Source organism: Apus apus, chromosome 2 (genome assembly GCF_020740795.1).
Source record: "Apus apus isolate bApuApu2 chromosome 2, bApuApu2.pri.cur, whole genome shotgun sequence".
In the NCBI taxonomy this organism is placed as follows: Eukaryota; Metazoa; Chordata; class Aves; order Apodiformes; family Apodidae; genus Apus; species Apus apus.
In genome coordinates, this window is record NC_067283.1 from 63,021,821 (window position 1) to 63,038,151 (window position 16,331).

At 38.8% G+C, this 16,331-nt stretch overlaps 1 protein-coding gene across 3 annotated transcripts in view; it reads right to left on the minus strand.

The window, feature by feature from the left end:
* Nucleotides 1-3,117: 3,117 nt before the first annotated feature.
* E2F3 (E2F transcription factor 3) overlaps nt 3,118-16,331 on the minus strand; it is a 43,895-nt gene continuing 30,681 nt past the window's right edge. For 2 of the 3 annotated variants that reach the window (XM_051610864.1, XM_051610866.1), the window contains exons 2-7: nt 15,609-15,720; nt 13,111-13,330; nt 12,381-12,541; nt 8,987-9,099; nt 6,099-6,237; nt 3,118-5,392 (exon numbers count right to left, since the gene is read on the minus strand). In XM_051610864.1, coding sequence (XP_051466824.1) covers nt 5,127-5,392; nt 6,099-6,237; nt 8,987-9,099; nt 12,381-12,541; nt 13,111-13,330; nt 15,609-15,720 — 1,011 coding nt within the window. In that variant the 3' untranslated portion in view covers nt 3,118-5,126. The remainder of the gene's footprint in view (nt 5,393-6,098; nt 6,238-8,986; nt 9,100-12,380; nt 12,542-13,110; nt 13,331-15,608; nt 15,721-16,331) is intronic. The other variant, XM_051610865.1, reaches the window with a different exon arrangement.

Genomic DNA, 16,331 nt, shown 5'->3' on the forward strand with positions numbered 1-16,331 from the left:
GTTCATTATTTTTGCAGCATTTTTAGCCCAGAAGAAAACATTTTAAAACCAGTAGTTGCATTAATCTGTGTTGGACATCCTTCACAGTACACTGTAAGTAACAATATATATATTACCAAACCGCTTCCTGATAAGGTTGGAGATTATCTTTCTTTCCAGTTCTCTGTATTCAGTTTTCTAAGTATTTCACTTGCAGTCCTTGAATTAAGTTGCTCTGTTCTGGGAGCAGCACACTGTACTCCCCTGCAGTTATCTTGAGTAGCCAAGTGTTACCTTTCTGGTTAAGCAAAACTGGGAAGACATCAGTGCTGTTTTATGATTGACTAAAAGAGCAAAGCACAGATAGCCTGCAAGACGTATCCAGAAGTCTCCAGAAAGCCAAGATTGACAAAATACTGCTTATTAAGGGGAGGCAGTGAGCTCCATGAGCAGCTCCCAGGCAGGGGTAACCCATGAGTCCCATACCTAGTGACATAAATAGGCCATGCTGATCAGTTTCAGCAGAGTTCTCACTTTGTCTTGCTGCCAAGAATTCATAGTATCAAGCAGCCCTTGTGCCAGCACTGTCCTTTTCAGTCTTAGGATGTAGCCGCAACGTTCAAAATACCTCTTAGGTGCTTTTGAAGCTCATAGCATATTTGTAATAAAAAAACCAAGCTGCACAGATTGCTGGTAGTGCGGCAGGTAGCAAGGGAAAGAGATGATTCCCTACCACCTCCTGACTGCAGAAAGAAAGCTTACCTACCCCCACCTGGGAAAACCAATTTAAAGAGACACCAGCTGGCAGTCCAAGTCCCAGTACAGGACTTCTATGGACTGGCAATACACATGCTCCAGTTCCTTGAATGTCCAAAGAACAGCTTTAGAAGACATCCTTTGCAGGTTGCCTGCATACCTCACTTCCCGCTCTTCATAGAGGGTAGATTCCAAGACACCAGCCTCAAGCTGGGTTACCATGTTAAGTCATTAGAGGTTTTACAGGATTAGGTAGTTGGAAAATACAACAACTACTAGGAAAATAAAATACAAACCTCAATTTTAGCTCATTGTTAGTAGAAGATACATCTTTATTTGTTTCAGAGCATCTCACCTAACATCATTAGGGAAAGGAAAAGCCAGGGAAATGAAGAGCCAGTTTTTACATGATAACTTTATTCTCTGATAGCTAACATGCAGTTCCGGATGGAAAAGTAAGTGGGAGAGCATGCAGGAAAAAAAATGGAGAGTCCTGAAGTTATAGACAAGAAATGAGATTTCTTCCTCTACTGCAATTTAGAAGAATCTAGTCAATTGTCAGCAACATTGAGTACCACTCAGAATTTATAGCAGCCTGCTTCTTCTGCTAGATAGGACACCTCTTTCCTGTCAAGTTTTAAAAGGAAAAAAAAAAGAGGGTAAAGACACTCCCAGACTTAATAAAGGCAAAGCATTCTGCTGATCTTTGCTTAGCTGCAGTATAATATCCAGGCAGATCCTGCTTCAACAAGACAGGAGAGATGAATTCTACTCATTTATGCTTTTTTAATAATACTCCATTAACTTTGCTATACATACAGGCTCTTGGTTCACTTAATCTTGAGAATTGTTTGCTCCAGGAACACTAATGGCTTTATGCCTTAACTGTGTTACATACAGGAAAAAAATTGGCATATTCTGCTAAATTTGGTGCCTCTGAACATGCAGTGATGTCTCATGCTACAAAAAGTACCTTACATATCTTTCATGCTTGCTTTCTGTAACAGAAATGCCTGTGTCTGCATCAGGGCAGTGATGTGATTTACTCTTTCAAACACAAGTAAAAAAATAATAGAAAGGGATGGTGTCTGTCATTTGTTGGTGGACAAGTTCTCAGTGTAGGTTCAAGGGCAGAAAGCCCTACTTTTTTTCCTGTTTTTTTTACATTTCTGTCTGTAAAGGAGTATGTAGTTGCTTATTCAGACCAGTTTTGACAGATTTCTCAGAATTCTTTTCCATCTGCTGGCAGCCAAGGAATGCAGGACATATAGGCCCCAATAAAACCTCCCTGAAACTAGTATCTGCATGCTGAATAATGTTGCGGTACATTGTGCTAGCTCAGGAGAGCAGCATTCAGTATTTTTAACCGGCTGGATTTTTCCTCTTGCAACTCAGAACATCCAGTTTACAAAGCAGATACATAAAGCATAAGGAAGAGGCAAGAGAATGACATGAAAACTGGCAATCACGAGCAGATTCTAGGAGCTACTAAAGTGTTTATGGCAGCCATAGAACAGAGAAACAGAGAACAGGCCAGGGACCTATAACACACAGGATAGAGAGAGGACATTTATTGCCATCTCTGCTTCAAAAGGAGATCAGAAAACACATTCCTCTAGTCTTACTTTCTTACTTATTTGGAACACAGAACAGAAGATCTTCTCTGTAATCTTTCCCTTCAGTACTGTCGCATGCAAAAGTTAAAGAGTATGGACAGGTGCATAAAGAGGTAAAATAGTAGTAGCCTTCTTGTGTGCAGGGGAGATGACAGGATGCATATGACTTGCTCAGAAGTGTAACATTTAAGCTAACACCCATATTACTGTGATTTTATTGTCCTGACAAGTTTGGTGGTGTTTTTTCTTCTAGTAATTGGTGCATCTAGAAAGGTGCAGCACCAGGATCAGAAACAGAGTAATATTTTGTAGCTCCATGTCTGGTGCAGGAGACTGTTGGGAGATGACTCAAGTAAACAGAACTCCTTGTTCTCTAAGCTACTATGAGACTTCTGGAGAATTGTCAGTAGGAAGGTTAAAGAGATCCTCAACTATTTCTTACATGTCATTTAATCTTAGAATAAAATTTCTATCAAGTTTGCAAAAAGTCTATTCATAATTCAAATGGGAGGATAATTAAAATAAACCTGTTATCCCAATCTTTGGATCTTGTACTATGTCTTTACACGTGTCTTATTCTTGTTTCATTCTGGCTTAAAAAAAAACACCTCACTGAACTCACTGTTAGCATAATAAAAAAATGAGATTGAAATGGATCTGGTGTCAAATGAGTGCGAGCACTGATAATGAAAATAGTAACAGTCAGGTTCCAAGAAGCAGTAGGATAGGCACCAGGAATAAGAATTTAAATAGCTGTATACAAATCTAAACTCTTGAAAAAAATCCTTTTTTTTATTGATTCATTACCATACAAAATTTATTCAAATTACATCCATTTGAAGTGGTAAGATCACAGCTAGAGAACAGGTCATCCCTTTAATAAATCTATTTACAAAACTCACCATAAAAGCTTTTTTGTTGCATTTTTTTGTGGTTTTTTTACAGTATTTTACAGAGAAGTTTTTTTAAACTAGCATACAATGCAAAGCTAAATTAGATTAGTATTTTGCCCACGCACATTAGGACAAGTATTTAATTTGTACAAAAAGATGGTCTGTGTTAGTCTTCATTTTCTTTTCCCCCACAAAAGTGCCCCTTTGTCTTGCAAATCTTCATGCTCACACAACTTTTACTTTCCTCTTCCACAAGACAAAAACTTTAAATACTACAATTTTATTTACAGATCCACATCTAAAAAAACTCTTAAAAAATTACAAACCAACTAGAAAATATTCTGGCAGTGTTTACAAATTAATTCTATTGTACAAAACTGCTAGATAACTAAAGTGTGAGTTGAGAACATATATCAACTTAAATACAACTGCTGAATGATCTATGCACACATTTGTACATATAAACACACTTAACACTGTTTAACAGTTCTTTATGTGTTGCCCTTTATACATTTGTTATATTCCAAAACTCACACAGTCATACAGTTCTCTTATCAGCACTGTGACTTCCTGCCTTTTCGTGTGTGAGCTTTCATAGCAGCAACTCTATGGTACCAGAAAACCTGCATACATAATATTTTACTACAGTACAAATAGTACTAATTTTCTGAGTAGGTCAGATAAGTACAACAGTAACGCAAACAAAAGGATTATATGGGCATCATCTAATCAACATTTTATTAATTTAGCCCAGAACATGGCAACATATTTTTACACTCAAAAAAAAAAAAAGAATTATTTAAGACTTCTTAGAGTTCCTCTCACATTCAAAAAATAAATATCGGTACTATACTACCAAATATCTTCAAAAAATAAATGCAATTCAGTTGATGTGGTACTTACAGTTATGTACTTTGGAAAAAAATTAGTTCCCATTTTGCTGGCGAAGAGAATTATAAAAAGCTGTAAGCAGAGGAAGCTAACCCACTGAGATAAATATGGTATCTTGAACAAACAAAGCTTGGCATAAGTGTTTTCCATCGAGGGAAAAACCCACAGTGCATCTCTAGTAGGCACTTAACACAAAGCCCCACTTAGTACCACAAAAATTTATGTACCAGTTCTAATGCACACTGGGGGCAGTAAAATTGAACTGTGCATCTTCGTTCTAGTTTAAAAAAACAACCAACAAAAACTACTTTCACACACACATACAAGCATTTTTAAAAATCTGTGATTACTACATGAAGTGGCAGAACTTTATACTTTTCAATATCTGCAATATACACTACATTAACAGTGTATTATTTTTTTAATAAAAGCTTTTAAGGACGTAAGTATTTGACCTCATAATGAGACACATACACAGCTCAAAATGAGCATTATGACAGCAATTTCAACATTCCCACAAGTAGCTGAAGAATCCCATTTCACGCTTTTGCATTACTTCATATTTAGGTTGACTGCAGGTACAATCCGTGTTGTGACACTCAAAGACATGCATTCTCTGCAGAAGGCACGACCTGAAATACTATTATAAAATTGTTATTTAGGACTAAACCAGTTCACCGAGCCCTTCTCTGTAAGCCCACTTGTCATGGTAAGCAGAGACTGGGGGAGTGAAGACAAAACATTTCTGGTCACCTGCTTGCATCTGCTGACTCATAAGGCGCTGGAGCTCAGGGTCAAGGAGAAGGCCTTGTAAAAGCCTTCAGTTGTTTATAGAGTATTTTAGGGAGAATTTCATCAAAATATCAGCACTGTTTGAGAGCCTAGTCTATTTAATAATGCTATTTTATAGTAAGTAGGGTACAACTGAATGATGGCAGGTTTTTTGATTACATTAAAAACACAATTTATATATAGACAGCATTTGAGAGAATCAGCTGTATATAAATTCATCCACCAATGAAGGAAGCTTCTCTAAATCGTAAGCATCAAAGAGGTCACTGATGCCTTCTTCATCCCCAAGGCTCAGCAAATAATCTTCCTGAAGCAGAGGAGGCAGCAAATTCACAAATGGTCCTTCAAAGTTTGAGGGAATTTGGTCCTCGGTCTGCTGGAGAAGGTTGGCTGGAGAAGCCAGTGGAGAGATTGGTGCCATATTTACTGAGCAGTTCCCTTGTCCTGAGTTAGCAGAAGCCACTTCTGTAGAAGGAGGGAGAGAAAAAAATTAATAGGACATATTTAATCTCATTAGAAATATTAGACATAGAACAAAGTAACCACTGCATAAAGAGCATAATTTTTAAAAAAAATTGCCTCCATATAATTTCTAGCTGTTTTGGTAAGTTACAAAGGGCTACTCAAAAATACGCACATTGCTACCACCACTGACTTTTCTACTAAAAAATTACTTTACAAGGTTTAAAGAACTACTGAAGAAAAAAACATATGAGAAAAAAGAACAACCCAGGCCTCGTGTGAGAGATGCCCAAGTCTTGGTGGAATTCAAAGTGAAAACTGTCAAGGCAACACATGTCATCAGTGCCACCGTGCAGCTGCATATACCCGTGCACAGAGATTTCTGCCTCTTGTGTTGAGGCAAATCTTTGGTGCTACTGCCCTGTTTGAAAATGCAAAAGGAGCAGAATTGTTTCTTCCTTTGATACTGCATGAACTTACGCAGTTGCACAGTTCCATATGATATATATGAAACTTATTTTAAACAACTTATGGAGAAGAAAACCTGTTTCCCACTATATAAACCTGAATGGCACAGTGGAAAATGGCTACCTTTTCACTTCTTAGAAAAACAGAGCCAAAAAATAATAGCTGGATATCTGAAGTTCAAATGAAATCTTGAATGACAGCACAAAGGGAGGCCATTAGTACTATGAAGAAATATTTTTACCTTTGGAAATGGTTTTGGAAATATTTCCATTGTGGTCCTGACTATAGGTTTTCATTGGACTGAGGGCATCGTTTTCCTCTGGGCACAGATAAACTTCAATAGGTCCTTGAGTACTAGATAAATGTATCAATGCACTCTGCTAAAAAAACAAAGGTCAGTAAGGTGCTATACCAATGAACACGACAGAATATTGACAGTACGGGCTAAATTCTTATTGGGGTGTGAGTGTTTAAATACATTTTTTACTAATCAAAAGAATCTCAACTCCCTCATGCATATTTTTTAAAGATGTGAAATGCTTGGCTGATGTATCTTGAAGACTGGAAGGGAACATAAAAGCTTTTCCCCACTGTTCATAGCACAGAAATCTCAGAATCCCACCATTCTCTGTGTTGTATCATAGCCAGAGAGGTATAAAGGATTGAACTCAAAACATGTTCTTAACAACCATAACAACCTAGAGCATAATGGAACTATGGGATGCAAGACACAGGTTTTGTTATTATTCATAACAATATTATTTTATGTATTTGTGTAAATGTTTCTGCCAAATATCTGTATCGCTAACCCAAAAACCTTCACACTAACTCACGCTGAACCAAATAACTGTATGTGAGTTCTCCTGTTTATCAGGGAAGTTTTTCCAAATAACAAAGTCATTTTCTTCACCCAAACTTCTTATATAAGTCCTCCTGCCCCCTCAAGGCAGCATCTCTAATTTTAATGGTGTTTCTGACAGGAAAAAGTTCCTGTTTCTAACAGGAACTCTTAATTAATCTCAAGAAATTATCTTTTCTTAAATTTCACACATTGATGCAATACAATATGACATTTAGACAGATTAAAAAATCTGCAGAGTTGCTCTTAGTGTTATGATGGAAAAATCACAAATTACTCCAGTTAAAAATAGACCTGCTCTGGCTGTACTTCATTAATAGTTTTAAAAAGCATGAATACAGGCATTATATATGCCTGTCCTTGCACACTTCCTCCAAATACATTTTTATTGTGCCCTTTGACAAAATGTTCCTCCTACTATTTGCCTTCTGACAGCTCTGTAGCATAATAGACAGCATTTAAAATACATGAAACAACAACCAAACAGGGATACACCAGGGCACAGAGAACAGTTAGGAATACTTAGGGCAATGCTACAGATAATTAGGAAAAAAGGAGAGGGGAAGAGCAGGAGCTGGGGAAGGTACTGTTGAGTGACCGAGGCATGCAAAAGAAGACACTGCAATGTAACTGCAAATGAGAGAAAGAAATAGGGCTTCTCCTGCCTGAAGCTGAAAATTAAATGAGTAAGTTTGGTATAGGGGATAAGGAGATCTAGGTGCTAGTTTTAATGATTGTGTGCATCCTGCTCTGCCCACCTGATTTCACCAAATTAAAAATCAAGGAGTAAGGCCTAGAGAAAAGAAACAGCAAAGCAAGCAACAGTAACAGCATATATTTAAGGATACTGACAAAAGATACGCCTTTCTCACTGCAGCCAAATTATTTATTCTTCCAAAACCTGCACCTAGGTTCAAAGGGGAAATTAAGGACAAGGGCAGGGAAAGTCTGTTCCTGCCCAGCCAGCAGCAGGTGGCTCTGGGCTCAGTGGAACCAGCCCAACAATAGGGATGAAGGAGTAACAGAGGTACGACACAGCACGGAGGTTTCTGGGTTCAGCCCTATGTCTAAATGCTCCTAGAAAGAAGAAGTTAGGTACATTTTTTAATCTCTAAAGCTCTCTTTTGCTCATGCAAATTATGTATGTTTGCCCAACATACTTGGGCCTGTCATAACAACTGGGAATTGTAAAGTAGCTCACTTTTGCCACCAAGAGATAAAATCCCAGGAGCAGCTGAACCATGTGGTTCATAAACTGTGAGAGGAATGAAGTACAGCTACTCTCTGAAGACAGCTTCAAAGAAAAGCCACCTCTGAAGCATTTTTCTCTGCAATTGTGACATAGGTAAAAGAAGCAGCTAAGTTACCCTAGGCGTCTACCTGAGATAAGGGAAAGAAATAAAATGAGAATGGAAGAATGAGAGCCAGACAAGTCTTACAAAAAAGCTGGCACTCAAGATTGTGGTTTGAGTAGCAAGGGGCAACAGAAGAGGGACACAGATGAACACAGTTTCAGAAATGGAAGTACTTCTAATAAAACAGGAAAGGAAATCCCCATCCCCTACAGACTTCACAATAGCAAACAAGAAGTGTGTACCAGAATGTAAAGAGATTTACACAAACATGTAAAAATCAGTGTCAATGAAGCACAGCTGATGTCTGAAGAAGGAAGGCCAAGAATGGATTCTAGGAATAAAACAAGTTTCTACAATAGCTGTAATACTTCAGAAATTATAATCCTACATGAAAACATACGTCTCAGTAAAATAGGATATCAGTGACATGAGTCATCAAGATGCTTAAGGCATCAAGTTATCCATGAACATTTTAAGTAAAACTACATGAAGCTAAAAAAAGTAAGAGCTGAATCTTCACTTCAGAGAAAGATTTTACATGGTTACAAACAGGAAGTTTTAACTGTCAGGAAGAGCTCTTCTTTATACAAGCTATGGGAAAAGAGAACAATCTGTACATAGTGTGGATTTCTCTGAAGGAGAGCTGGAACTGAAAGAAAATGAATAAATCATGATTGCTTTGGGTAAAACGCTTTTTAAAGATTGCCCTTCCTTTATTTAAAAAAAAGAAAACAAAACAACCAAAACCAACAAACAACAAAACACCTCCAAAGTTTTTAAGAGAGATAAATACAGGACTGTATGCTAATATGATACAACTTGGGCATCAGTTACTACAGTAAGACTCACAGCACACTTGCTCAGTCTATAGAAAAATGATATATAACCTGGCAGGAAAAGCCAGGTTCTCCTTACCTCCACTGGGTCAGGCACTTCAAGTCTTGTTTCTGGAGGAGCTTTAACAACTATAACAGTTTGGTCTTTAAGGCCACTAATTTTTCGAATATCTTGATACGTCACATAAGCTAATGTAATCACTGTTAAGGAATTTTCCAATCCAGGTCATTATATATTAAAACTATCAGAAGAAGCAGAATTCTTTCATTTATTTTTCCATGTTCTCGTTACTACATTGCTCTTATCCAAAACTATTCTACTCTCTACACTGGTTGTGACTGCAGTGAAACTGTGTGAGAACCTCTCTTTGATCTAACAGCTGGGGCCACTACCAAGTGACAAAAGGGATTCCCTGGGCTGAGTCCTTCTCTCTCTTGCCCTTTACACTCATAAAGCTACACAAGTTAAAGCTCAACAACCCACAATTACTCACAGACTGCGCAAAGCAAAATTTTTTTAACCCACTATGAAAGTGCAGAGAACTGGGAATCACAGAAAAAAATACAAGACCTTACAGATACATGCTGTAGATGCACATACACAATATATTTTGAAGCCATCAAGAAAATAATAATTTCCATATTAGAGTTTTGGTAAACATTTATATATTCATATATTTAATATATCATATGAAATGATTCTTTAAAACTGGTTCAACAACTACTTTAAACAACTTGACAATGCAGAAAGGTGACTTCTGCATAAGCACAGAAAGAACATTAATATTTCTCTGTTCAACATGCATTTGTCCACATTAACATAAGCATTTTGGTGGGTTACTGCACAGTGGTGCCTCACTTACTGACCTGTGTAACTTCTGTGTCACAGAGCTTTTGGTCATGAATTGTAAAATGGCCATGATCACAGGCAATCACTTCCAGCTCTTTAGTTTTGTCATCCATGAGGTACCTAGCACAATATTTATGCCATAGAAATGAAAAGCCTAATTTATTATTATACTTTGGGGGGTGTAAATATGAACAACTTTGATAAATGTATACTATTACATCAGACACACTGCACAAGCTCAAAATGCCAATGCATCTCACATCTGTTACTTTGCATTTGGTCCAAGTCAAATCAGGGGGCAAAATGACAGGTTGGCTTTTATCAAGGCTTCTACCACTCCCTTAGTAAGGTTTGGTAAGGCTTGCAATCACAGAGTACAAATTACAGCAACAGTGGCTGTCACTATATGAACAAAGGAAAGAATCACATGCTTTTCAAATAAAACAACCATCTTCATTGCTGTAGCTAGAAGTTCCCCACATTAATGCTGGGCATACTCCAAAACACTCAAGGTAGCAATCAATTACTGTCCAATTCTATTTATAAGGTAGATGAGGAAGCACACAGCTGGGGCACAAACCATGTTTTGGCACTACCTAATCATGAGGAAAAAGAAAAACATTTTCAAAAGCAGAAATTTCACTTTGAGATTAAGCAAAGGAAAAGGCTTCTCATCTCCATGAATGTTCTTCAGGTAACCTCATGTCAGACTTTAGTGAGGTGAACAACAGACCATACTGAGATGCACTCACACTGGGCCCCAGGTTTCACACTTCCACATTCCTTCTTCAATAATCACTAGTATTATAAGTCACCAAAGGATTTGGGAAACATGTTCCAAATCCAAAAGCACGAGGCAAAGATGCTGCTAATGCTGATCCCTCCTTGCCCATCCATGGCAGCCCAGTAGAAAGCACCTGGGGGTCTCGGTGGATAACAAGTTCAACATGAGTGACCAGAGTGCTGCAGTGGCAAAGAAAGCCAACAGGATGCTGGGCTGCATCAACAAGGGCATCACCAGCAGAGATCAAGAAGTCACCATCCTGCTCTACTTGGTACTTGTCAGACCACACCTGGAGCATTGTGTTCAGTTTTGGTCCCTGCTCTACAAAAAGGATGTGGACAGGCTGGAGAGGGTCCAGAGAAGGGCCACAAGGGTGATCAGAGGACTCGAGGACCTGCCATATGAGGAGAGGCTGAGAAAACTGGGTTTGTTCAGTCTTGAGAAGAGAAGGCTTCAGCAAGACTTCATTACCATGCTTCAGTACTTGAAGGGTGGCTACCAAGAAGATGGAGATTCCCTATTTACAAGGAGTCACATGGAAAAGACATGGGGTCAGAGGCACAAGTTGCTCCTGGGGAGATTCCAATTGGACACAAGAGGTAAGCTTTTCCCCATGAGGACAGTCAAACATTGGAATAGTCTCTCAAGGAAAGTTGTAGATTCCTCCACATTGGACAGTTTTAAGTCTCAGCTTGGCAGGGTGCTGAGCCATCTCATGTAAACTATAGTAGTACCTAGAAAGCTTGGACCAGATGATCCTTGAGGTCCCTTCCAACCTAACATTCTATGATTCTATGATCAGTAACTGCAGGGCAGGGATCTCTACCACAGCAAACAGCACTAGAAAAACAGAGACTTGAAATGCTCAGTTTATTTTTGCTTAAATCTCTTTGTGGATCAAGGCAGTGCTGACCTACTCCCTATGCCAGTTGGTGGTCTTGCTTTCATACTCATTTTGAGATGCAAGCAGAATCAAAAGACAGTATTTACATAGTTCACGTTACTTTTTACTGACACTTTGGCAGTTATTTCCTATCTGTCAAAACAGAGAGTATATCCACCTTATCAGATATTCTTCAAGAACTACTGACTACTTAAAGTAATAAAAGCTTTCATATCAGCATTTAATAAAATACTTTATTCTGCTGCTAAGAGGTGGGAAATCTAGTGAAAATGAGAATGGGTTACTTACAAGTGGTATTGGCAGCCAAAATACCAGAAGTCATATGAACCTTATGCAGCTGAACATTACTATTACATTAAATAATTAAGTCTAAAATAGCCATTTTGAGAGCTCATAAAACTTTGATCTATGATATTCTATTATAGATTCTCTATAACCAGAGGAATTTTAAATTTTTTTGCAAGTTTAAGACTACATTGACTCCCAATTTTATTTTCATCTTTGTGTCTGTAATTTATATAAACATCAGTTTAATGTATAAATATATACGAATACATACACATACAAGTCTTTGTCTGCAAGCCTTTGTAATTTCTGCACACACAAAAGTGGGGTTTGCTCTGGGCTCAAAAGAGTCAAAGCACAGGGGTTTTGGATGGTATCACTCATTCATCAGGTAAAATCTTGGTCCTACTCTGTGTGAACATTGATGTTAAAGGGCTCCTTCATACATCACCTTTTTCTCTTTTTTTTGTCATTCTAGAAACATTACAGGTGCAAGCAGCTTAACTAACTTATACAGAACTACATTAAAACCCATTATCCAACTTCTGGAAATTTCTGGTGCTTCCTGTTGCATTACTTTGATGAATTTTCTTAGTATTAGAGAGCACAGCAAGAAGACTGAACACCTTTGATGCTTTGGCAAAAAGGATATCTCTGATTCTCTGAGTCCTCTGTTAGCAGCTTGAGGTCCAGGGTACAGCTTTGGATTAGCTCATCCAGTTTCTTCTCTTCCTGAGTCAGTTCAGTCACCTCCTTCGTGAGGCCTTGACGCTGTGCCAACATGCCACCATCCTCAGACAGACTGCAGCCCCTAGGGACACAGAGGAGGAAGATGCCCTTCAAGCATTTGTAGAACTTGACCCTGTGCTATGGGAAAGGGAAGAGGAGGGCTTCTAAAGTGCAGATCAAGTCCTTCGGTCCTTCTCCTTAAACCTGCCCATAGCGAGTCAACATAAATTAAGCTTTCCAGAAAAAGCATCTTTTTATCATGACAACACATTTTGTACCTACAACCAGGATGGAACGGTTGAGTACTTGTAAGCTCTTCCAAAATCTTGTTTATAACACCTCTCTCCTCTAGCCACACCCTGAAAAAGACCGAGGAAGGCAGTAGGTAGAGATGTGTACCTAAAAAATTACTCTGCTTGCAAAAGCAAATGAGTTAATCCAGTATTCAGACAAAATGCTGGTTTATAATTTGAGTTCGTATTTATGGACCCAAAACCTGTCTTAACAAAAGAAAGCTTTATCCTGATAGAAGGCATTTTGAATGATTGCTTGGAGAACAGTGTTAGAATGGGAGGTGGGAGAGGAAAAACACTGCTGCTCTGTGACAGAGAAGTCAGCCAGCAGGAATGGAAAAGGATAATGAACACTCACATCCACTGAATGTTGTTTTTGGATTTTTTCTTAATGAGATGGATGCCTTCCAGTACATTGGTGATATCGTAAATCCTCCTTTTTTGCACCTTGAGGACCTCTGCCGCTCTGTTCAAATCTAAGACCCCATCAGGAGATTGGCTCAGCAACTGAATGAACTTCTTTGTAAGAAGGCCAAGTGATGTATCATAGCGAGTCTTTTCTGAAGGAGATTTTGGAGCTTGGAAAGAGGAAAAAAAAAACAACACAACACAACCCAGATAAATCAGTTTTCTTACGTTGGTTCCGAAAGCAGCATCCAGAAATAAATGGATACGTATTACAGATATCTCTTTCATTTTTACTAAAGAAATCTCTCAAACCTCTGCATTAAGACAGCTTACCACTGGGTACTTATTTGTATTTCAACATGTACTTTTCCAAAAGTCACAGGTACATGAGCAAATACATATATTTTTTTAAATGCAAATATTTCCATTAGTCTGACAGATTCACGTAGCAATATTCTACTTAGGCTTTCACTATGTGAATTCTTAATATTTTAGTATCTAATTTGTCCTGGCAGCAATAGTAAAAATTCCCCTATGCCTTTCCTTCATGAGGCTGATAGCCAGCTTTCATCAGGGTTTGATTTTTCCCTCTCGTGAGGTAAGTGTTTCACATGCAATTAAGCAGGACTTAGGTGTACTTCAGTGGGTGAACACAATGGCAGGTTCCATCGGCGCCAGACTCCACAGCTCATAGAAAACTCAAGTGAATCAGAGGAGACTGACGCAAGATGCAATTTATAATTATCATTGCTCCATAATCAAACAATGCTCAAACAGGGCAAGAGTATCCACTTCTTTTAAGCTGGAAGTCAGCAAATGGCTTGGATCTTACTAGACAACTTGCTGTTTTCATGCACAAATATAGCATTTATATACCTAATATAAGAGCTTTTAAGAGCTTAAATACATAGATTAGAATAATTCCTAATGTTAATTGTTCAAGTCCCTAGTGTCAAGGGAAATGAGCTAGCCATTATTAGAAGTCTGCTGAGCTGGTAGATCTCAAACCTTTCAGTTGCTTCAAGTATTATGCAGGATGGATCTTAGGCTGACCTGGTGCTCATTTTCATGTTTTCAAGGTTCATGACCCACACTTAGTTGCAGAAGTCAGTCAGTCAAAACTGAAATCCTAACTGCAAGCCAACCTTTAGGTTACCCTGAAATATTTTGAAGGTTTATATTATGATGGCTTTTCAATGAAAACAAATACATTGCCCATTTGCAAAAAGAACCTTCTGTATCTCTTTCTTTGCTAGATTTGGTGCTTGTCTGCACTGGGAAACAGAAGAAAAATGAAATCAATTAGGTGACCTTGTGAGCTAAGAGCAGACTGGCTTTGTTTTAATTTAAGGTTTGGAAAACTATAAGATCAGTGTGAAAAGGGAAAGAGGCTACCTGACCCCCACATAAAATTGCACATGCTTCTGGTCACGCAGCACAAAGTTCTCTGTACAGCTTTATCAACACTGCAGGAGTAACCTATGCTCCAGCTAGTACTGAACTTCTGCAAGAACACACTTCAGTTTAAAATGGACTTCTCTTAGCTTAATGAAGTTTAGATTAATTAAAATAACTGTGGTTCTTTAACTTGTCTGCTTCAAGTTTGTATCTTCAGCTAATGTCACTTTTCCTATCTGCCTCCATAGAAACAACCACTTAGACTGTTGAGGAGGGACAAGTAAGTACCCCTTCAATTTCTTGCTCTCTTATCACTACCACCGCTGCCCTAGTTCCCTCCTTTCCCCACCCTCCCTCTGCAAGCCTAATTCTCCTGCTGAAATACCTCCAAACAAGATGGCAAAGCTACACCCCCAGATCCTGTTGCAAGAAACCAACTGCCTGAGGCAATACAATGTGCAAAAATTAATACCTGCTGCAACTAAGCAGTGGCAGTAATAATCTAGTCCTATTGCAGGGAGAAAAGGCAGCTCAGAGCCCACAAAAAGCATTAACATGCAATGCTGCTGGGACACAGCATGCAAATCCCTGCCTGGGGAAGGAAGCCCTGCCAATCAGCTGCTGTAACACTAGCTGGGAAGAGAGGAGGTCAGCCTGATTAGCCTTGCCTAATAACTGTGTGTTTGATCCCATCGTAATACCTTGATTCCTCACCATCCACCTCTGCTAAGCATCACCAACTTCATGTGCTTGGCTGAAGAGGAAGTCCTGGATGGAGAGGCTGCAGGCTGCCCGGCAGGCAGAGGGACAGAGCAGGCAGAAGCCTCCACAGCCCCTCAGCAGCTCTGCACCAAATGACCGATACACACTGCAAACACCTTGTATGCTGCCTGACTGCAAGGGTGAGTACCTGGCATGCACTACCAGGTAAGGAGAGCAATAGAAACACTTTTTTAACTAATTAACAGAGCCTATTGTACTGGTTCACTCTGATAACAAGTTAGTAAAAACAGTAATTCTGCCAAACTAGCGTATTACAAGCTCCCTTACTTTTTGGACTATCTGGACTTCTTGTTGCAGCTCTTCCTTTCCCCTTTGGAGTCTTTAGTCCTTCAGCAAGATACTGGTGACCACTTTCTCCTAGCTCCAGCCTTCGTTTTGCCTGTTTAAAAAGAAACAAAAAACAGTATGTTTTTTTAATTGATGCATTAAGAAGTGTATTTCACTTTATCAAACACAATATTGGAGTTACAGGGAAGGTGGAGAGCAGTGAACTTTTCACAGCACGGTTCTGTACCAGTACAGGTTCACACCCTGTATTCATCAGAAGAGAATCTGAATATTTATGGGAATCCAAAGGTGGACTTCAGTTTTTCACTCTCAAAGGCCAGGTTGATGGTTTTGTTTGGAAAATTCAGCAATTATTTTTCATTTGAAAAGCAGAGTGACATTTGTATGACCTGCTTCCGTCTAGTCTGGGCCTTTCTTAATACATATGAAAGATTTCTACCTCCACTTGAGTTGAGAACATTCTGGTTAAAAAAACAAATGCTCAAGCACACAGGTGCACACCCACAAAGTTACATTTCTCCTGAAAAACTCTTTATAACCATATGTTTGGCACAGGCACTATTAGCGGAAGTTACATTTTTCCTTCCCTGTTTGGAAGGATGGCTTCAAGGGGACCAGTAACTTCCACTGCTGTAAGCTTTCCATCAATTAAATACAAGACACAACATCAGGGCAGCACTGAACAACTCCTCTCCTCTGTGA